Here is a 22,491-nt window from a genome sequence, read left to right as displayed (position 1 = left end):
TGTTTCATACATGAAAATGAGTGTTCTGTAGAAGGCTATAGATATGGCATGTGAATTGAAGAGAAGTGCATGTTGGGTGGGGCAGTCCGATGAAATTCTGCACTTGGGCTTCTGTGCATCATTAAACAAGAACCCAGCTCCACTTGGTTTTGATGATGTCACAAAAAGAGAGCCGTGCTTGCTAACTTGAAAGTTTCTGGACATCTAAGTCAAGCGATGCACTGCAGTCCCCCGCTCCAGGGCATCTCAGTTAACAGCTTTAAACTCTAGCCCTCACTTGAGAGAAGGCCAGAATCCTCCAGGATGTAGAGTTCATGGGTTTAGGAAGAATTGCATGAGGGATGAATATGGTCCACAGAGTTGTTTATATCTGGCGCATTTGCAGTGTTTTCAACAAAATGGTAACTTATCAAAGTTCAGCTCCTCAAATAGGAAGGAGAAAAGATTCCATCACAGCTAAAGGTGAAAGTGCTGCATTCCTTAGACAGCCTGTCGAAAACATGGGCTGGGTTTTTTAAAAGACAGTAAGGGAGCTGAAGGATTCAAATGTCCCTTCAGCAAGAAAACAGAAGATGTTATCACCAAGTGCAGACTGGCAGTAGACTCATTGGTCAAATGATACATCCCCACTTTGAAAGTAAGAAGCAAGTGAAAGGGCTTTGTGACATCTAGCTTTCAGAAATGAGCACTATGGCAAGGAACAAAGTGCAGCATGCAGGATTAACCAGCTAAAGATCAAACCAGACATTTTAAGTCTGTACTTTGCAAGTACATACAGACATCTCTCGCCAACCGCTAGGGTTCCATTCTGGCAAAACCTTGCCGTTGGCAAATTTGTGGCTGGCAAGGCATTAAAGTCTCTGGGAACTGGGGTTAGGGGAACCATGTCCGCAAAGAGATCTTAAAAATAAAGGGGGAAATACAGAACAAAACAAAAAACACCATAAAAAATCACCCAAAAATCCTGTAATATTGCCAAGAGTCACCAAGAAGACTGAGCAGATCGAACTTCTGGAAATTTTTAAAACCCCCCCCCCAATTACTCAAAGGCATTTTAAATTGGCAAGGGACAGCAAGATCAGCAAGGGTCACCAAGAGGAATGAGCAGATTGAACCTCTGAACCAAAATCACTGAAACCCCCTTCCCAAATCACTAAAAACCTCGCCAACTGTAGATACTCGGCCCGTGGTTGGCAAGACCTGTCACAATTTCCTATTCACATATACTCATTTACCACGGTTGGTAAAACCATGGTTGTCAAGGGATGACTGTACATCTTTTTATAATGTTAAATAGCCTCAGTGGATCAAGACTGCAGTGAGGGAGGACGATTTAGCCCTAACCCGATCCGGATTACACCTCTCCACAGCTGTTATTTCCATTGGCACCAATGGAAACTTTTATCCTTGGCAAATAGATGTTGGAGGTCCAATCCAGATTAAGACCAAGAGGCTCAACCCACGAGCGGTGGGTAGAGTCTGGGAGGGTTCAGAGGCTTAGCCTGCTCTCCCCGCAGACTATCAGTCCTGTAGCCCTGGGCGGCCGAATCAGCCGCCCACATGACTACCAGCTCCATCACGGAGCCGGTGGGGGCTGCGGCGATCAGAGGCCACCCAGCCCCTGGAAGTGCCAGGATGCCTTGCGTGAGCACGTGGGCCATTCTGGAGGGACCCCCAACACTGGGATTCTGCTTGTAGCCTCCCAGTTGGGGGTCTACTCATGTGCCTCCGCACACCGGAGTAGCACACAATCAGAAAAACAAGGTTGACAGAGCACTCGCTCCATTAACCTCATTTAAGGGGAGGGATAATTAGGTGGCCTAGCCACCTTTAGCCCGCTTTCTAGTGATCATGGGAACAGGCTCCATGAGTAGTAGGAAGGTGTTCTCCCATTCCTCCACCACAGTTCCAGTTTGTGGGGAAGGGTTGCTGATCAGGGTGAACATTAAAAGCATGCACACACATGCAAAGCACATGCTTAAAGTACTTTGTAGTTTGGCTCTCAATGTACCACAGAGAAGGGCAATCAAGGGCCTCTTCTGGCTGTGCAACGGTTGGGGGTAAGGACATGCCCTTCCGCAAATGGTTGCACAACCAGAAGAGGCAGCTCCTACAGCAACTCCATCTGTTCCTGATTCAGCATTGACCATTCTGAAAAACAGAAACATGGGTCTCCTTCTCTAATAGCAGACTTCAGTATTGAATTGGCAACCATGGGAAAGTATGGAAGGTTTGGCAGCTGTCTGTGATTCTGACTGCCACCAGAAGAGCTGACTGTGACTTAGGTTTTTGAAAGATGTTTAACCCCAGTATATGCATTGAACTTTCATGTCCTTCACTTTGGCACTCAGATTTTAGCTCCGCTGTTCACCCAACTCAATGGGATACTGAGTCCATGTGGAGAGAAGGATCATGGCCACAGGACCTGCCACAATAACTCCACTCTTCCTACTGCTGCTCACATGATATTACCTGTTGGGTCATGTGAATACTTCTTCATATTCAGTTCAAAAAGAGACATGATTCAAACAGCCTCCGTGATTCAAACAGCCTCCTTAGTCAAGCAATGAACAGTGGTTCATCAATAGTGGCCCCGTTCTTCAGGTTTAATCTGGATTCCCTCCAGGTACAGAGCAGCAGAGTGTGGTGGATTTGACAGGGGGATTTCCCCACCACCACCACCAAAAAAAAACCTGCCTTGCTAAATTGTTTGGATTGCATGGTTGTAAGGGAAGTGTTGATAGATTAGAACCCTGGCTGTCCTGCCATGTAGATGTTTCAGTCCCCAAACAATCCTGCTTCTTCTACACTTTATCTCTTACATGATGTGTGTGTTGACCTATTGTGATTTTCCCCTCCAGTGTTTCTTTGATAAGCTGGAGTGAATATCCGGAAGTCTGTTGGTTACATGTATATTCCAAAGGAAATGGGAAAGTGCTGGTCAGAAAAACCCTTCATAGCTCCAGTACTTTCTTTGTAATTTTGGCCGCTCATTGCAAATAGTTTCCCTAGTTAAAGCTAATTTACAAAATTATCCATGTGATTGTTAATTGTCATGTAATTATTATAGCCTCAGGAATGTTCAGAACCTAAGGGAAAATCCCACCATCTTATTTCTCTCCTTCTAAGTAACATGCCTATCTCAGTAAACTCATTCTCTGGTATTATTCCAAGTCTGATGGTCCTGCTTTCCCCAAATGAGATTTCTATGACTCATAGTTATGGCCATGTTATGAGCAATGCATATTTGCTCCAAGTGAATTGTTTCAAAAGGAAACTGAGCTCTATGGGAACATGAGTGTGATAAAATCTTTTTCTATTGTTATAATCTTTTCTGCTATACAGTTTGGGTCAGTAAGCACACAAGGACACGTTATTCGCCCTTGAAAATGACATTTTTATTATTTCCAAAAACAGCCCCCTTATTCTGACAGTCATTCTTGGTAACAATGTATTACCGAATCCTTGGTGATTGAAAGAGGAAGAGTTTACTAAGAGCAGAGGCCTTAACTTATCTACAGTATTAATGAGTTCAATGATCATGCAATGTACAGCAGAGATTTTTAATAGTATTGTAATCATCTTCACTCCCTGTGAAACAAATTTAAATGATGATAGCATGGTGACAGACCACCTTTGCAAAAGACAAAACAGACCAAAAAAACCCACCACCCAACAAGCCTTTTAGGAATCAGAAGCAGCACCTCCATAGCAAATGGAGCAAAAGACAATGGCTCATGGACTGTGTAGGGTTCTGTGAGCGGTTTGCGTACTGTGGGTACTGCTTTGACTCCAGACGTAAATTGTGCTGCACTGAAATGGTGTAAGGAGCTGTACAGTCGCATGGCCATTGTTTCCAGTGGCTGTGCAATGGCACAACTAACTCCCTTGGGCAATTTTAGCATTTGTGAGAGTGCACACTCTAGCGCAACTTGCATTTGGAAGATGCAGCAGCTCCTGTGGTGCAGAAAAGGCCTGCAGAACTCTGCATGATATGTGAGCCGTGCCCAATCCCTGCCTCTCTCTTATCGATCCCACTTCCAACATTGGATTCTAGCCTATTTTTCCATTATCCATACTGTAATGTGCCTTGTGAATTGTAGGAGAGAGGTATATTTTATATTATATCGTGTGTGTGTGTGTGTGTGTGTGTGTGTGTGTGTGTTTATATATGTATGTGTATGTATATATATGTAAACACTTTAACAATGGTTTGGAAATCACTCTTAAACTAGGCTTGTTACAATACTCTTAACATGTCTGTTTTCTTAATTAGAAGCCATAAGAATCTTATGGAGCCGCAGTGTCATTAATTAAGAAGGATCTGTTAATTCTTTTTAGCTGTTGCCTTTTGAAATCCTAGACATTCCATATAGAATGTGTCCTTTTACAAAAAAAGACACTTATCAGCTTTGTATGAGACGAGTGGAATGTTCTGACTAAATAAGCTCCCTTGGCACTGGGGTGTCCATCATTAAAAAAAAAATTGAAGGGGGCATAGAAAAGGCAAGCTGTGTCCCACATTTCTGAAAGAGAAAGCGGGGGCTAATTGAAGGGGTGTTACTCTTCCTTTTCCCCTCTTGAGCTACCCTTGGTGTGTGTGCAGAATCCTAGCTTGGTGACCTGCCTTCTCCACTGCACGCCTGTGGCCATTTTGCACACACAGTCCCAGCTACTGCTCCAAAGTCAACAGTGGCTGCTGTTGCCTGGCAACTGCAACACAAGTAATGTTATCTCCCTCACCTCCACCCATTTTCCCATGCTTCTGAAGAGCAAATCCACATCTATGTGTAGTCCAGCTACCATGTATTTGGGGGGCTATGTGAAGTAGGAAATTAATGTTTAGTTTGTCACAATTATATATTTTGATGTATTTCTGAGTTTTTTCATTAAATGACTTTGTGTATACTTTCAAAATGTCAGTGAAAGTCACAGGGAATGGTGGAGAAACATCCTCCTTGGGTGTGATTATCACAATACAGGGCTGTACCTGGGTAGGGCTGCTCATGTGAAGCACCAGGATCTGGGCCAATCCTGGCACTTCCTTCCCCAGTAGCCCAAGTTATTTACCTGGGTTTTTCCTGGGTTAAAGGGTGCATACGTGCCCTTTACCCCAGGTTGGGGGTTGTGTGTATGCTAAGGCTGCAAACAGCCCAAGCAGACATAGAGCCTGGTGCCTAGAGTGCCTGGCTTGAGGGGGGAATTCCTCAAGTGCGTACTACTTGTGTGGTGCATTTGGGGATTCTTGGAGGCCTGGAATTTTCCCAGCCTCCAGAGATCAGCGCTGCTCCAGAGATCCGCTCAGAGCCACAAAGATCATGTGGACACACAAAGAGCCAGACCATCTGAGGGGAAAATAAGATCCATCTTGCCATCCCCCCCCGCGCCCTCCCCTCTGGGCTGCAATGATCATGTGAATGACCTTTACATCTTGTTTCACTTCCATCTTCAGTGGCAAATTAATGGACTCACAATTTCCCACACAGTTGTCCTGATCCAGCCAGCCAGCACCTAGGTCAAGAGTACAGTATTGCTCTCTAGAGTATTGCTCTCCCAAACTCAGTGAAAATTCCTACAATTTTTTTAAATTACTGTGAAATCCACAGCATAGCAAAGCCTAGTCCAAGTTTCCTGCATCTCCCATGCTTTCTTTTTCTCTCTCTTTCTCTCTCTTTTCCCTTTATGCATATAGCAAGACTGCCATTGTGTCACAATTGTCAACCAGAAATCGGAGAAAGAACACCAGCTTGCTTTGGAATATATTGGGCTGTATACAGACCATAGATTTTTCAGAGCTCAAAGTGATACAATAGAGACATTTGTTGTGCTTCAAAAACCAGCAAGACTGGTTTGACCAAAGAGGATAGCAGGACAGTAAACCTGAAGAAGCCCACTGTGGTGCAGTGATGGCTCTGGCAAACCAGTTTCATCTCTTTTACAGATTATTGTGTTTCCAGACTTCTGTGTATGAATTGACAAAAAAGCAGCTTTTCAACCATTCAACTTTTAAAATGTGGAGTCCACTATAATAATATTCCCTGTTCTAAAATAAGGGTATACATTAACACACACACCAGGATTCTTTGTTTACAATTTAAATTATATTTTCATCTCTTTGCCTCATCCAGCCAAAGAAGCTATTCTGTGAGGTAGTCACCTTAGGTAGCCACTTGAGGCAGAACAATGTGAGTGCCATTTAAGCAAGAAGATTTTCCACCTCAGGCACCAAAATGCTGGGGGCTGGCCTGATCCTTCCTGCCTCTTCAACCTGTTGTGGTATAATATGGTCAACATACTATATCACTACTGTGATATCAACTTCAGCAACAGCTTGGTGAGCCATCCACAACTGATTTATAAATTCTAGCTCATCATTTGATTAATTGGCCTTTACATAAGGACATTATTTTACTCCAATGCCATGAACTGTGGAAGCTTCATCCAGTCTGAGATCCAGCAGGTACATTACCAAATCATTTTGTAAATTGTCCAAGAAAACATAATGATCAAGCAGGAATACATAGTTGAAGGATTACTTATCTACTTAAGCCATCTTCACATGTTACATTCAACAGACATACAACCTGTGTACACTATGAGGCTATTCACACATGCATGCAAAACTGGGCTAAGGGAGCCTAGCCTGGTTTTGCATGCACGTATGAACTGCCGGGATTGGGCCCGATCCTAGCAGCGAAATGGTGGCAAACCCGCCTAAGTAGCCTCCCTTCTAAATGAGGTTAGAAGGGCTTCCCTGCACTTCGACCCCCCGGAGTTGCAGGGAGAAGCCGTCAATCATTTGAGCAGGTGATCCACCCGCCCAGGGAAACATGGACGATCATCTTTGGGGAGGGTAAGTGTAACCCGCTCTCCCCACAGACCGACCCAGAGCTCTTTTCAGTGCTCGGGAGAAGATCTCCTGTATGTAAATACAGATCTGCACACATTATTATTTATTTAAGTTATTTACATATGTTCAACACATGTGCATACTACAGTTCCTATCTATACACTGCTTTTGAGGGAACTTATACCCATGTTCACCTTAAAATGAACTTATTTACAGTCATTCACACACACAATATATACATGTGTGCATGTATACAGACACCTGAACTTGTGTACAGTCTGAATACGTTTCTCTCTCTTAGCATATCATCCCTTCTTGTTTGATACTGACTTAAACCAAATAAACCTATGGATTTTAGTTCAAGATCTGCTGCGGAACAGTTTGTATGTGTACATATGATGGAAGTTTTACACAGAAAAGTAGAATTTTGCTTTGATATTTTGCTTTCTCTTTTGCTTTCTCTTTTTGCTTTCTCTTCCTGTGCTTGGGAATACTAAATGCTTCTTTTTTCCAGTTTCATGACCTTTGTCTCTATAATGTTCTTTTCTGCCTTGTATTTTGCCAGTACAGGCCACTGAAGTGGGTCATCATTGCTTGTAGTTCATCATTGTTTATCTAAGTGGACTCCTAGTCCCCCAAAGACTGAACCACCATGTGCATTGGTGATTTGATGACAAGACCTCTCATCAAGCATCCATCACAATGGCCATTATATAATGACATCATGATCCATAGTATGGGAGTGAGGTGAGGACCTGAGGAGGCTCTTAAATAATTTCTTAGCCTTATCCCTGAGTTATGATGTCATAATGGTATCATACAACACATTGGGAAAAGAACAAAAGCCTTCAACTGACAGATGAAGCCTTTTGCAGGACCTCAGTCACCATTCCTAGTAATGGTGATCAAAATTTATTGAGGTCAACATGTGTACCTGAAATGGTTCTCTGCCTGCACTTGCTAAGTGCTTTCCTAGCTCCTTAACCCTTAGAATATGTCATGGTTGTCACATTTGTAACACTCATTAGCAGATGCAGTTGAGAGAGAGAGAGAGAGCGCACACGCAGTCATACATGAGGAAGTGCCTAACCTAATACAATGATTCCTCTATTTCTTGGACATGTCGGTGTTACTTATAATTATAATTATAGTTTTCAAGCAGGCTTGCAGCTTCACACACTACTGATGTGCACTGTTAAAACTCCTCACATCAATCAAGTTTATGAAATTTTTCTGACTACTGATAATGCAGTAAATGGACTGTTTGTGTCAATTTATGGCTGTTTCTCAGCCATAATAGACTTTTTAACTAGTTGATTAAATATGGTATCTCAACACAGAAGATATTTTGAGGTCATCTAATGAAGATTGACTATTATAGACAAATGTTTGTTTACAGTCTCAGTCCTGAACACATTGCCTGCATAAAGACATATATGTTGATTTTTCTGATTGGGGTGACATTGCGTCTATTTCAGTAGTGGTAGAGAATAGAGGATTGGGCGTTGGCAGGCCAGCATGCCATTACAGGGGAAAGGAGCCCAGTAATTTAATTACTGTTTTCCCTTTCAGCTGCCCGGTCAGCTTTCAGACCTCGAGGAGTCATTCCAACCGAATCTAACAATGCTCCTTTTAATGCCAGATTTCAAAATAAGATTGAAATCATCCATGACTTGATTGTGGATGAAGGAGCCAACCTGGCTTGTATAACTGAGACTTGGTTGGGGGAGGCTAGTGGTCCAAATACCTAAAGTGGAATGTTGCCCTTTTAAAGGTGCCTGGGCTGTGCAGCAAATCGCTGTTCGAATCGCAATTCGTGCATATCCCTACCTGGGACATCCCACTTAAGGTATTTTGGAATATCAAAATTTGAGTTTTCCTTAACACTTAGAGAATATATATTTATGTTCCCCTGGGTGCCCCCCACCACCCGCCCTGTACATCATGCAGATTTAGCTCCAGTTTTCCACTTCTCAGAATTTCACAACCCCACTCAATATTATCAATGGGTTTTAAATATTATTTTTAAGAAACTGGTGTTTCACGAGTCAAATAGTTCCCTTTTGATATGTACAATGGCAAAATAGATATTGTAGCTATTGAACAGGCAGAAAATGGAAAGTATGACTTTTCAGTAGCTGGGCACCTCATACTGTAAGAGTACTGGAATAAAATAAAATACACTGCCCCTAGAATAGTGTTAAATCTCCATGTACAAATCTCATGTGGCAGGCTTTCTCTGTGACACAACCATCAATTTTCTGTCACCAAAAGAAATATGTTTTTGCTTTGTGAATAGTACACTTTTTTCTGATAAAGCCATTGAATCTGCTCAACATATTGAGCAATTTCAACACAGTCTGGTAGACAATTTTAAGTCAGGTAACATCAAACACATCGTGAAAGGATTGTTAATAAATATACTTTAGAAGTAACCTGGCTAGATTTGTGTTTAACATGTACTTTTAAATTAATTGAGGTGATTTATAAGCCAGAATGCTGCATAAAAGTAGTCAACATCCTTTATAAACATTTAAAAGTATAAACTATTCAGCACCAGTAAATTGCCAATGGAAATACGTCATTGGAATATACTTTTTATTTTATGTGCATCACAAGATTAAAGTTAGCCTTGCCAACCCAGAAATATGTTCCCTGTACTAAGAAAGCTTCCAGAAATTCATTTTCCATATTCTTCATCACAGGTCATGTTGAATTTGGATGGTTATAGACCTACACAGGTGTACAGCTCATATTCCTCCCTCCTGCTGGTTTTCTCTACCGGTTTTGGTGGGCGATGTGGAAAATTATTCATAGTAGTGACCCACTGAAATTAAAAGGACAAGTTGGGCATTTTTAAATTCCAGTGGGACCACTTTGAGTAATTTTCCACATCATATCACCCACTGAGTGCTATTTTTTAACTCTAAATTTAGTCTAAAGCTCATATGAACTAGAAAACTATTCACTGATCTTAGATGTAGGGAAAAGAAACCTGATCCCCTCATTCTTTTTCATATAATTTGTATTATAAAAATCAAATCACAATTTGTAAATTAATGTTTTTCAGTTCTTTACTTATTGTCTAATTGGTCTTCTAGTGAGGAAAAGATCATATACATAAAAGGGCAATCATACACTTAAAGAATTTTGAAGAATGTATTGCTTTGGAAAAATAATTCCTATGTAACTTTAGCAATATAATGCTGCTTTGAAAGGGCAAACAGAATGTCAAGAGTTTATTGTACATTGCTATATTTGTTTTAAATTGGAGTGATACAGCAGGTAAATAGCATTTTCCCCCCAAAGTAAATTATATTTGCCATACAACTTGTGTGTGAAATAGAATCTTACTCTTGCTATTTATGCCTACAGCGAGTAGATCTTTAATACCTTAGTAAAACTTTTTCTTAATGTTTCAGGAACTGGGACTATCACCTTGGGTCTAGAGTGCTTCATATGCAAGAACAAGGCACTAGGGATGTGCACAGGCTACAGTTCGGGCCATGGTCCAAATTTGGAATGGTGTGTGGTCCAATGAACCAGTTTGGTCCAGTTCGGCAGTTTGAGGTGGTGCAGGGGGGAGGGCAAGTAGCAGCTTTAATAGTAAAGCCACAATGTCCTTACCAGAGTGACCACTGGTCCACGCAGTGTCCTGCTGCTGCACCACTCCCCCAGCAGCCCACATGTAGTGGCAGCACACCTCTGTCGCTCACCTGGCCTCTGTGCAAGCACAGAGGTCTTTTGCATGGTCAGCATGATGTTGCTCACCATGCAAATGGCCTCCATGCATGTGTGGAGGCCAGGTGAGTGATGGAGCCACGGGCTGCTGGATGGAATGCCATTGCAGTAGGAAGCTGTGTTGAGTGGCGGTTATGCTGGTAAGGACCATACAGCTTTACTTTTAAAGATGCCACCCCACTCCTACACCACCTCAAACCCTGGACTGGTCTGTGGTTCAGCAGAACTGGACCGAACTAGTTCACTGGACTACAGACTGGTCTGAATTAAGACCACAGCCCAACTCTGTAAGTCACTTCCACTAGGGATGTGCACGAAGAGTCTTCGGCACCGGCGGGAGTAGTACTTTAAGGGTGGGGGAGGGTGTACTCACCCCACCACCTCATTTCCCCCGCTGGTGCTCTGTAAACTTTAAGCCCCTTGGGGTGGCAGCATTCCTCCCTGCCGCCCCGTTCCCTCCATCAGCCAGAAGTGGCCAGAAGTAGTGCGCATGCACCCGTCATGCATGCACATGCACGGCAGACGGGCGTGTGCACGCACGCATGATGGGCGCATGCGCGCTCACTACTTCCGGCCGACGGGGGGAATGGGGTGGCAGGGAGGAACGGTGCCACCCTGAGGGGCTTAAAGTTTACAGAGCGCCGGTGGGGGAAATGATGCGGGGGGGGTGAGTACACCCTCCCCCGCCCTTAAAGTACTACCCCCGCCAGCGCCAAAATGCTGAATACCCCCCCCCCAGCACTGAAACGTTTCAGAGGCCATTACAATGGCCTCCGAAACGTTTCAGGCACATGCCTAACTTCCACCAGTGATGGAGAGGGTCACCCATCGCATCCCCTCCCTGTTGGAGCTCCCTCTTCCTCAATGTACACCATCCTTACCCTTGGCAGCAGTTTTTTAAGGCAGGGGTGGGCAAACCTGACCCTCAGCTGTTGATGAACTACAACTCCCACAATCCCCAGCCACAATAATTGAAGGAAGGAAGAGAGAAAACCCCAGTGCATTTAGAAAACATTTCCATAGGTCTTTGGATCCCAGCCTCTGTATTTTCTTTTTCTGATATGCCTGCTCTGTTTGGTTATTTTGGCTGCAGTAAATATCCTGTGCTATGGAGTATATCAAAGACATATTCATGGGCCAAGCTATTTTGTCTCAACATGTTTCTGTAAAATTTCTTGTGGAAATGTTATGACAAACTTCCTGGACATGTTGGCGTTTCATCATAAAACTACAAAATATGTACTTCTACAGATATAGTAGTAGTATCTGCTTATTTTCTTTCATTGATTAGAAATAAAGATTCAAAGCCCAAAAATACAGAGAGGATATTTATTCTTCAAAGTTCCCCACCAAAGGTTGAGTAAACTTAGGAGTCATGGAATAAGGGGACAGGTTCATGTGTGGATTGGTAACTGGTTGAAGGACAGAAAACAGGTTGGAATAAATTGACAGTTTATACAATGAAGGGAATTAGAAATTGGGGTCCCCCAGGGATCGGTACTGGGACAAGTGCTCTTTAATTTGTTCATAAATGATCTATGAGATGGGGTAAACAGTGAAGTGGCCAAATTTGCAGATGACACTAAACTATTTAGGCAAGTGAAATCCATAACAGATTGTGAAGAGCTCCGAAAAGATCTCTCCTGACTGGGGGAGTGGGTGACAGAATGGCAAATGTAAGCAAGTGTAAAGTCAAGCATATTGGAGCAAAAAACCCCAAATTCACATATACACTGATGGGATCTCAGCTGTCAGTGACTGAACAGGAGAGAGATCTTGGGGTCATGGTGGACAGTTCGTTGAAAATGTTGATTCAATGCACAGCAGCTGTGAAAAAGGCCAATTCCATAGTAGGGATCATTAGGAAGAGGACTGAAAATAAAACTGCTAATGTTATAATGCCCTTTTACAAATCTATGGTGTATCCTGGGGTACCCAGATGTGTACCTTATTCAGCATTATGTTTGGAATCTGGATCCCTTACTATTTTTTTTTTAAAGCATGGGAACTTACTTTCACCAGATGGATTAAACTTTGCTTGGAAATTCAGGAGCCCTCCTATTTTTTGTTTCTATGGAGAGACTCCTTTCCTAGCCCTTGGCTGTCATTTGTTAACAACAAAATATTGCAAATGGGTCTATCTCCTTCTGAAATTTTACTCATGGGAAATGAGAAGGCGAAGGTTACACATATACAACGCCTTCATGACATTGAGCACCAGAATCTTGTTTCTAGGGGAAATAGGACCTGCTCTCCTCTATTTTTTAGTATCATGCCCCCTTCAGGGAATAGAGGTGCTAAATATTTAGCTTCCCAACACTTTTTAAAGTTTAGGATGGCTTTCACTAGAGCCCATATGAATGTGCTGCCTTCAGCCCTTTTGGAAAAAAGATTTAATAAGGGATCGTCAGATTTTGGCCTATGCCCTTGTGGTGCAGGCCTCCCTGAAACAGTTTCTCATGTGCTGTTATATTGCTCCCTGTACTCTGATACTAGGAAAGAACTCATATTCCCTCTGTTAGAGCAATTCCCAGGAAGAGCTGACCCCTTTTATTTGAATTTTTGTCTTGAGGATCAAGATAATGAGATTACTAAGGGGGTGGCAAAATTCTTTTATGTCGCTATTAGACTAAGATCCTGTTTAAGATCTAATTCTTAGGAGCTATTGTTTTGTCCTGATAATTATGTATTATATTACTGCTGGCATATTTTGCTTTTAATCTTGTTTTAATCTTTGTATGTTCTCTGTATTATCATTATTATGGCTGTAATAAATTGATTCATTCATTCATGGTGCAGCCACATCTGGATACTGGGTACAGTTTTGGTCACTGTATCTTAAGGATATTATAGAACTGGAAAAGGTGCAGAAGAGGGCAACCAAAATGATCAGGGGCCTGGAGCACCTTCCTAATGAGGCTAGGTTACAGCATCTGGGGCTCTTTACTTTGGAAAAGAGGCAACTAAGGGAAGACATGATTGAAGTGTATACAATTAGGCATGGACTAGAGAGAGTGGACAAAGAGAAACGTTTCTCCCTCTTTCATAACACCAGAACCAGGGATCATCCCATGAAACTGAAGTTCGGAAGATTTAGGACCAACAAGAGAAAGTACTTTTTCACACAATGAATAATTAATCTATGGCATTCTTTGCCATGGGATGTGGTGATGGCCATCAGCTTGGATGGCTTTAAAAAGGGGCTTAGACTGACATGGAGGGCAGGTCTATCAATGGCTACTAGTCATATGTTTGCCTGTGGACTCCCCAGAAGCATCTGGTGGGCCATTGTGTGAAACAGGATCCTGGACTAGATAGACCTTGGGCCTGATCCAGCAGGGCTGTTCTTATTTTGTGAGGGAACACACTAGCACTTCCACAGTAGCAGAAAGGCATCTGTATTTGTACTTTATACATATTATACCTCACCTCCCCCCCACCCCAGATTGAACAGAACCTATCAGGTGAATACATATTGCTTGAAATGTAATGCCCAACATTAACCCTATGTGATCGAGTTGTCCCAGAGTTCAGCATATACTGTCAACATAAGGTGGACATATGACCCTATTCAGGCATTGAGCCCATTCTAATGCCCAGCCTTACTTGGGCAGAACAGGGCTAACCGAGATAGGGCTGGTTGTCTGGGGCCCTGGGATCACTCCTGACCCTGCTGCTCCTCTCCTGGGTAGTCCTGATCAGCTACCCAGGTTTAAAGTGAGGTAGGAGGATAAGCACACACCTCCTACCTCACTCTCTGAGCCTATCTGAGGCTCTGCACTGCCGGCAGCTGCTCCTGGGCTGTCAGCAGCCATCTTCATGATAGAGTTGGGGGGGAAGGAGTGGCCAGGCAGCATGGAGCTTCCCCAATGCACTGTGCTGCTCATACAGTGCATCGTGGGATGCCTAGGAGACCCGGTTTGCTTCCCCACTCCCAGTCATTGCTGGGTTTGCCACCATGCCAGTCATGTGGGTGTGCAGGCAGCAGAACTCTGATGGGCAACTAATCATCTGAGGGAAGGCAGAGAGGCTCCTGCCTTCCCCCTAGCCCACCCCCATGTGATCATAAGAACATAAGAACAGCCCTGCTGGATCAGGCCCAAGGCCCATCTAATCCAGCATCTTGTTTCGCACAATGGCCCACCAGATGCCGCTGGAAGCCACAGGCAGGAGTTGAGGGCATGCCCTCTCTCCTGCTATAATTCCCCTGCAACTGGTACTAGGAGGCATCCTGCCTTTTGATTGTGTGAATGACCTCATTATGTTGTACAAGTGTGCAGATGTTTGTACACTTGTACATGTTTTTGTGTGAACAACTATGCCTGCATTCATTTTAAAAATGAACCTGGGTACAGGCCCCTCAAATGCATGGTATAGACAGGAAGAGTACTGCTGCACCTGGGTTCGACATAACATGTAAATAACTGTACCTGTATACAGATTTGTAACTTTGTATACTGTACACTTGGTGCATGCGTGTGGAACATAACGTGAATAGGGCTATAACTGAGCCACTTTCTGACATACCATATGCTAATGAGGTTACTCCCAATGCATTAAAAGTACTTGCTTCCACAAAATCTAGCTATAAAACTGCCACAAAGGTTCTTAAAAAAAACAAAAAAAGAGAGAGTGTAGTCAAAAAGTGTGCTTGGTGCACGAATCATGGAGATGTGCCATTTTGGTATGAATTGTAGCAATTGCTTGACTTGTGGCTTGTTTGTAGTTTAAGCTGCGGCATCTGAGAAAGCAAATGAACTTCTTTTTCCCTACCTCTGCCTGGATGTGCAAGACATAGCTTGCCATCTTAGCACCAACTTTGCTCAAATAATTTTTTTCCTAGTGCTGTATTTGGACCCCTTGCCCTTTGTTTCCAGAAACAAACATTGAGGTTGTTCACACAAGCATTTCTGGGGTGGGGGAAGGGGAAGGTTGAACCTACCTTCCCCGCAGACAGTCACAGATCTGCTGTGTGGTGTGGGACTCACACACCCGCACCATCTGTGCTGCTCTGAGCTGCACAGATCTCTGGAGGCCGGGAAAAGGAAGCCAGGCCTCCAGATATCCCTCAAAGCACCATGCGAGGAGTGGGGTACATCGAGGGATCTCCCCTCAAGCCAGGCACTCTAGGCACCCAGCTCTGTGTCTGCTCGGGCTGCCTGCCACCCAAGCAGACACATGACCCCGGACCTGGGTAAAAGGATGTGCTTATGCCATTTTTTCCAGGAGGCTTTACACACAGGACTTCTACCCCGAATCTACTTCAGAGGAGACTGTGTGCATTCACATACCAGACAAACTTACCCCAAAGTCCCTTCGAGATTCTTGGACCCATTCCACACACAAATAGGGCTTTGTGATGTGAATTCTAGCTTATCTCAACATATTTCCAGATTTTTTTAATGCTTTTTTGAAGCTACTTTTTCTGAAAATGCCGGAGCAACTAGGGAGAGGTACTGACGTAGAGTCATTAGCATCATAAGAGCGATGTTCTCTTTAGAAATGCAGATGGCTCTTTAGGGAACTCACTCTCCTCCTGCCCCCCCCCCCATTGGCTAGAAGGAAAAGACGGGGCATGCCATGTGAACTTGTTTCAAAACAAAAGCCGAGAGCGGGGGGGGGGCTGCTTCCCTCATTGCCTCAAGTGTAGGTCGAAGTGGCCTCGCTCAACATTTACCCCGAAGCATGAAGCCAAGTGCAAATACCTCCCAGGTAAAAGCCCAAGTAAAAAACACGAGCTAACGAGGGAGGCAGCACCGGGATCGGCTTCAATTCCAGCGATGCACGTGAGCAGCGCTACCCAGGTAGAGCTGCCCAAGCCTGGGCACAGCTGCTCATGTGAACAGCCTTGTAGTCTGGTGGATATCAGGTAACATTGCTGTTGCCTCGTATTAAGTGAAATGAATGAATTCTCTGTATAAAGTTTATTTTTAAAATTGATAGAGTGTGCTGTGCACGCGTCCGCGTGGTTGTCAGTTTTTTGCTTTTCCTTCTGACCTCCTTTCACCTTTTTGTCTGCAGATTGACTTTGAAGACGTCATTGCCGAACCAGAGGGAACCCACAGTTTTGATGGGATCTGGAAAGCTAGCTTCACCACCTTCACTGTGACAAAATACTGGTTTTATCGCTTATTGTCCGCAATCTTTGGCATTCCCATGGCTCTCATCTGGGGCATTTACTTTGCCATTCTGTCATTCCTGCACATCTGGGCAGTGGTGCCATGCATCAAGAGCTACTTGATTGAGATCCAGTGTGTTGGCCGGGTTTATTCAATCTGTGTCCACACCTTCTGCGACCCATTCTGGGAGGCTCTTGGCAAAGTATTCAGCTCTATCAGAGCAACAGTACGGAAGGAAATCTAAGTGACATTCAAGGAACCTGAAGAGAAGGCCTTCCCTCATCCCATTATTTTGGTGCCAGTCGCAAGATTGTCAGTGATGAATGAAGTGACCAGCACACAACAGCATCAATTGAGGACACACCCAGAATACAACAAAGAATCAATTCAGATTTCATTATTACTTAATTATTCTTCCTGGATTTATATTCTTCACTCTTTTCTGGAGGAAGGTCAATCTACATTTTTTTTTTAAAAGCTCTCTCATTTCTATCGACCTATTTGTTTTGCTGACCCTTTAGTAAACTGACTGATGTTCTGCTTACCCCTTCCATTCATTTGTTGCAAGATAAATTTACGGTGATGTAATAAAGAACTGCAAGAATGCTTTCCAGCAATATCACACTGCTCATCATTTTACTGTGAGCAAAAAGGGTCTAAAGCTATTGCAGCATAATGGACGTGACAAGCAGGCAGATTTCAAACGAATGTTCTTTTTTCAGATGTATTGTCAGTTGACTGTAACCCTTTTCTGTAGTAGACTATATCTGACTGCTCTACACACACACCCCTCTAGATCTAAATAAATAACTTAACTAATATATATGCTCAAAAGAGAGAGAAACCAAATGCCTTTAGAAGAAAAGAGCCTTCAAGTCAAGATAACTTTCAGTGTCCACAAAAAGCTACAGCTGTTGCCGTTGTTTGCTGTGTCCTGTTATCCATCCTAAAAGATTATATCATGTGTCACTAAAAGGACATATGTCACTGAAAGGAGTCACCTTCATTATTATTTTTATACTGAATTTGACCAACTATTCCTCTAACTCTGTACATCAACTCTTGATTGGTGGCTTTTATATGTGGCTCTAGGTCTCATACACAGAGAGAATCATAGAGTTGGAGGAACTTTAGAGACCATCTAGTCCAGCTTCCTGCTCAGTGCAGGCATTCCAGAGCTACAGCATCCCCAGCAGATGGCTGTCCAGCCTCTGCTTGTGAAGGACTCCAGGAAGGAAGATCTCTCCCTGCTTCCTGAGATCTGCTTACTGGAGATGCCAGGGATCAAACATGGAGCTTCATATAATCATGTGCTTCATCACTGACCGATGCCTCCTACAGATTTTCAATATTCGAGATTAAAATCAAAGCCAAAAATGTATTGTGGAAATATCTGTTGGGCTTTGGATCCAATTGCCAAAGCAGTTCCATCAACAGGATCGCTGTTGCACTGCCCATATTGTGTGATGATTTATCCCTATTATAATAGTCAATGGATAGATACTGCGATGTTCTTTTCTTTTCTTTCTTTTTTTAAGGGATAGCAAGGTGTATCCAACTACTGCAGAGTCATGCCAGCTATAAACTGGGTTTGAAGGGGTGGTTTGCTCTTGGTTTATTGTGAGCAGGGCCAGCTTCAAAATCCCTTGGTCAGCCAAGGTCAGCATGCTGCTAGTGCATTCATGCTTTGCTTAACTTCACACTAATCCACCAAAGAGTTGCTTTAGCAACACTACATTGTGATTCACTTTTTTCTCCTCCTCAGCTGAGCTGTACACAGCAATCAGGAAGTCTTCATGGAGGTCATTTTTGTGAAACTGTCAGTGACTGAACAATACAAAAATAAAGCATTTGTAAGATTAGTTCATGCTGTGACCTGAATGGAGCTTTTACCCGCATCATAATGTACCTGTGGTGTGAGAATACCCTCATCAGTTTTGCATGCATCTTTTTTTTTTTAATAGCTGTGAGGTTAAGTTAGCTGAGATAAGCTTTCTTATGAATCCAAACTGAGGAATTTCAAAGCCTGATCTTGCTCTTTTGGGGTCAACCCAAGTAAGGTCTTGTTAAGCACAAAACCTGTCATGGCCTTCCAGGTACAGCCCAAGCATTATTTCTGATAATACCTGCATAGTTCTTTATATCGTATGGCTGCTTCAACACTTCTTTTAAAAATAGTACACTTAGTTCACCAGCACCACCAAACTTGTGACACCAAACCCAAGGATTCCTAGAAATCAGCCTCAGTTTTCTAATTAAATGCATTTGTCATTTCCCTTTTCGCAGGGTGCTTTCATAAATTGCCATAGCAACTGAGGTCAAGCAGGGCTGGGCTACAGCTAATTACACTGATCACTCACTGATCTCTCAGGATCCATGCAGACCAGTATTCTACAACACACCAGGCTACTGGCCGACATGATGCACAGCATACCGGCAGAGTGGAAACTGCGTTGGGGCTGCTACAGACTCATAATGTGTCCCAACACTGTTCTGCAAACAGTTACATCACAGTTATTCCCATTTGCCACAATTGCACAACCACTCATTCTCAACAGTGTGGGCTGTCTTATGAATCCACAGCAGCTTCAGCACGGTTTGCACCATCGCTAGTATGCTGTGTATCATGTTGGCAACTGTTTCCAAAGACCTTCTTAGTGACCATTTTCCTATGCAATAAATGAATAGTTTCCTTTTTCTACAAGGCAATAGTTCCCATCTTGTGAAATTTACATTTTCCCAGCACTTATCCTGCAATACTTTTTTGCTGGCAAAATGCAATTCTTTCCCTAGGAAGTGCATTGATTGCAATTTGGAAAGCGGCATGAATGGAATGTTGTTATTCAAGTTTCATAGGTAACAACAACTCCTGCTCCATGCCCCCACCACTTGATAACTTTTTCTAAAGTCCTACTTAATTTTAGTTCTATTTTCAAGTACTTTTAGAGACAGACCTCTTGTCTACTGTATTCAAGAAAAGTAATACTCGTTAGCTCTTTACAATAAACATAGGAAACAATGAGCCTTTTCTCATGAGCAGTGAGAAAGGGCAAGAGGGTTAGCAGGGAGGAAGCCCTAAAGAGCTTATCTCCTCGAAGATGGTTGACACTGTCCTCTTCAGTGGGTGGATAACCAGTAGCTCGGAGGGCCGGAATGCATTGCTCTGTGTCGTCCCCCCCCCCCCCCGGAACTCCAATAATGCACCGCCCAAGTATGCAGTGCATTGTGGGAATCCCCCTCCCCTCCTGAAAGCTGCCCAGGATCTTCTCAGTCTGCCAGCCGTGGCTACAAGCAGCCAAGGCTGGCAGACAATCACAGAAACTGAGTTTAGAGAGCGCTCACTTTCCTAACTTCGTTTTGGAAGGCTGCCTAGGTGGGTTTGCCTCCGAGGCACCACCATGATTGAGCCCAATCCCAGGAGTACACACACACCCCGAAAACCCGGCTGGGCTTCTTTAGCCTGATTTTCAGTGCACGTGTGAATAGTTTCACTGTTTCCCTTCAGCAAGGTTCCGCTATCTTGTTGTGGGGTGGGAATCCCTTTTCTCCATTTTTAACTAGGTTCTTTTAAAGTTGTGCCCCACCCACAGCAAGGCTATTTGCCCCAAGTCTTGTCGACTGTGGACTATAATTTCACTGGTGTTGGAAGAGGTGTTGGCACTAGAAGAACACTAAGAAGTCATTCAGACAATCAAAAACGGTGTATGTTCCCAATTTTCAGTTGTGTGGAAGCAAGGTAGGAGGAGGTTTTCCTCTTACCTTGTTTCCACACAACCAAAAATTGGGACCACACACAGCTCCCAAACCTGGGTAGAACACAGTATTTGATTGTGTAAATAACCTCTAAGAATATGATCCATTCATTTCTGGAAAAGTCTTTATAATTGTGACTAGATAGACTACAGCCCCAGTTTGACCTTAGTTGCGAGGGTACTATATGAAAGTCTGTAAGTAGGTGCTTCTGTGTGGTTATTCACATTCCACTTCCTGAGGCCTAGGCCGCACTCCATTTCGACAGAAACCTTGTCACACTGACAAAGAAAACAAAGTTGGGCACTGTTGCCCACAGGATCTGTTTTACTCAGGGTGCGAGTCACTACTGAAGCCAATGACAAAATTCCAGTTAGTTGTCTATAATTCTAAACTGTGCCCTCAGTGTTGTAACAGGTCCACAAAGATCAGAGAAAACATCTGTGGAGGCACATAACAGTACACCTAGAAACTACTTTTGCTCCTATTGCATTTAAAACAAACACTGGTCTGGCTCTAGTTTTACATTTTTACTATGTACATAATAGAGAGTGTACTATTAGATATATATTTTGCAGTATTTACAGCACATCTTTGGTGAGAATGTAAACAAGATATATTTTATCTATACATAAGGAAAATCACTTTGAAATCTACTGTGTAAACAGTGTATCCAGAAAGAGCTCTCAAATGCAAATAAATTGTTGATCCAAGATATTTACATAGCTATTGTATGCTTATGTCGTATAATAACTGACACCTTTTTTATTCTGCATGTTCAACAACCAAGGCTACAATCTGCACAATAAAAGCTGTTTTAATAGAAATTCCTGTGGACAGTTCTATTCTGAAAATATCAGAAGTTCAAAAAAATGTGTTGAACGGAAGGGCAGTCTCCGTCAAATAGTACATACTAATGGAAGAACAGCCTCCATCAAGCTTTGTCCCATTCCTGAAAGTTAGTGATTTAATACAAACTAGCCAACCCCGCACAGAGCATCTGTGCACTCTTTGGGGCCGGCGGTTCCCCCTTCCCCCACCACCTTCTGCCCCAGTCTCTCCTGTCCTCCCCTCAACCTTCTGCCCAGGTCTGCACCACTAGCACGCTTTCCTTCTCTGCCAGCCAGGTGCAGTGCGGCTCCGGCACCTGCCCGGGCTCTTCTCAGGCACAGCTCCACTGCCCACCTCCTCTCACCCCCACTGGGCCTCCGCCACCTGGTGGCCCACCTGCCGCGTCACCATGGCTGGCCTGGGTCCTCAGCTGCCACTGCTTCTTCACCATGGCCAGCCAGGCTCCTCTCGGGCGCAGCTCCGTTGCTCACTTCCTCTCACCCCCACCGGGCCTCCACCACCTTCCACCTTTTCCTGGTGGCCATGCCACTGCCTCACTACAGCCATCCCTGACCCACCGCGACTGCTTCCTCACCATGGCCGGTGCCTCTCCTCACCACCACAGCCGCTGCCTCCCCTTCTTCACTGCCGCCTCCTCCCCCTGCTACCTAAGCCCACTCTCCCTGCATACGAGCAGGGTGGGAGCCCTGGGTGGCCAGATCGGCCGCCCACATGATTGCCAGCTCCGTGACAGAGCCAGCGGGGGCTGGGGGGAGTGGGGGCCAATCGGCCCCCAAAAGCTTCAGCATGCCCTGCTTAAACATGCAGGGCATGCTGGTGAGACCCCCGGAGCCGGGAGGTGGCTGTTCAGCTCCCCTCCGGGGGTCTTTTTGTGAGTAGCTGCGGCGTGGAGCCATGTTGCAGTTACTCACAATGAAAAAACCCGTGTTTGCTACTTGAGCGGGTTACCCGCTCAAGAACCACCGGGCTCGCCACCAAGCCCAGTGGCTCTCACGATTGCAGAAAATCGGACTAGCAGAGGCTAGCCTGATTTTCTGCAATCGTGTGAATAGCCTCAGTATAAGTTTGAAGTTGTCTGACTAGTCATTTAAGTTAAAATGCCTTGTTTTATTTGGAAGCCATAACCCTCTCCCTCCCTTTCACCTTCAAGAGAGGAAAGAGAGTAAGGCCATAGTCGCA

The 22,491-nt window shown here is 44.0% G+C and overlaps 1 protein-coding gene across 7 annotated transcripts in view; it reads left to right on the top strand.

Moving 5' to 3' along the window:
* Positions 1-21,287, top strand: part of CAV1 (caveolin 1) — a 44,051-nt gene extending 22,764 nt beyond the window's left edge. For all 7 annotated transcript variants that reach the window (XM_053256081.1, XM_053256084.1, XM_053256083.1 and 4 more), the window contains exon 3: positions 16,613-21,287. In XM_053256081.1, coding sequence (XP_053112056.1) covers positions 16,613-16,954 — 342 coding nt within the window. In that variant the 3' untranslated portion in view covers positions 16,955-21,287. The remainder of the gene's footprint in view (positions 1-16,612) is intronic.
* Positions 21,288-22,491: the final 1,204 nt, after the last annotated feature.

This window comes from Hemicordylus capensis, chromosome 5 (genome assembly GCF_027244095.1).
Source record: "Hemicordylus capensis ecotype Gifberg chromosome 5, rHemCap1.1.pri, whole genome shotgun sequence".
Classification (NCBI taxonomy): Eukaryota; Metazoa; Chordata; class Lepidosauria; order Squamata; family Cordylidae; genus Hemicordylus; species Hemicordylus capensis.
This window is presented reverse-complemented; position numbering and strand designations above follow the sequence as displayed.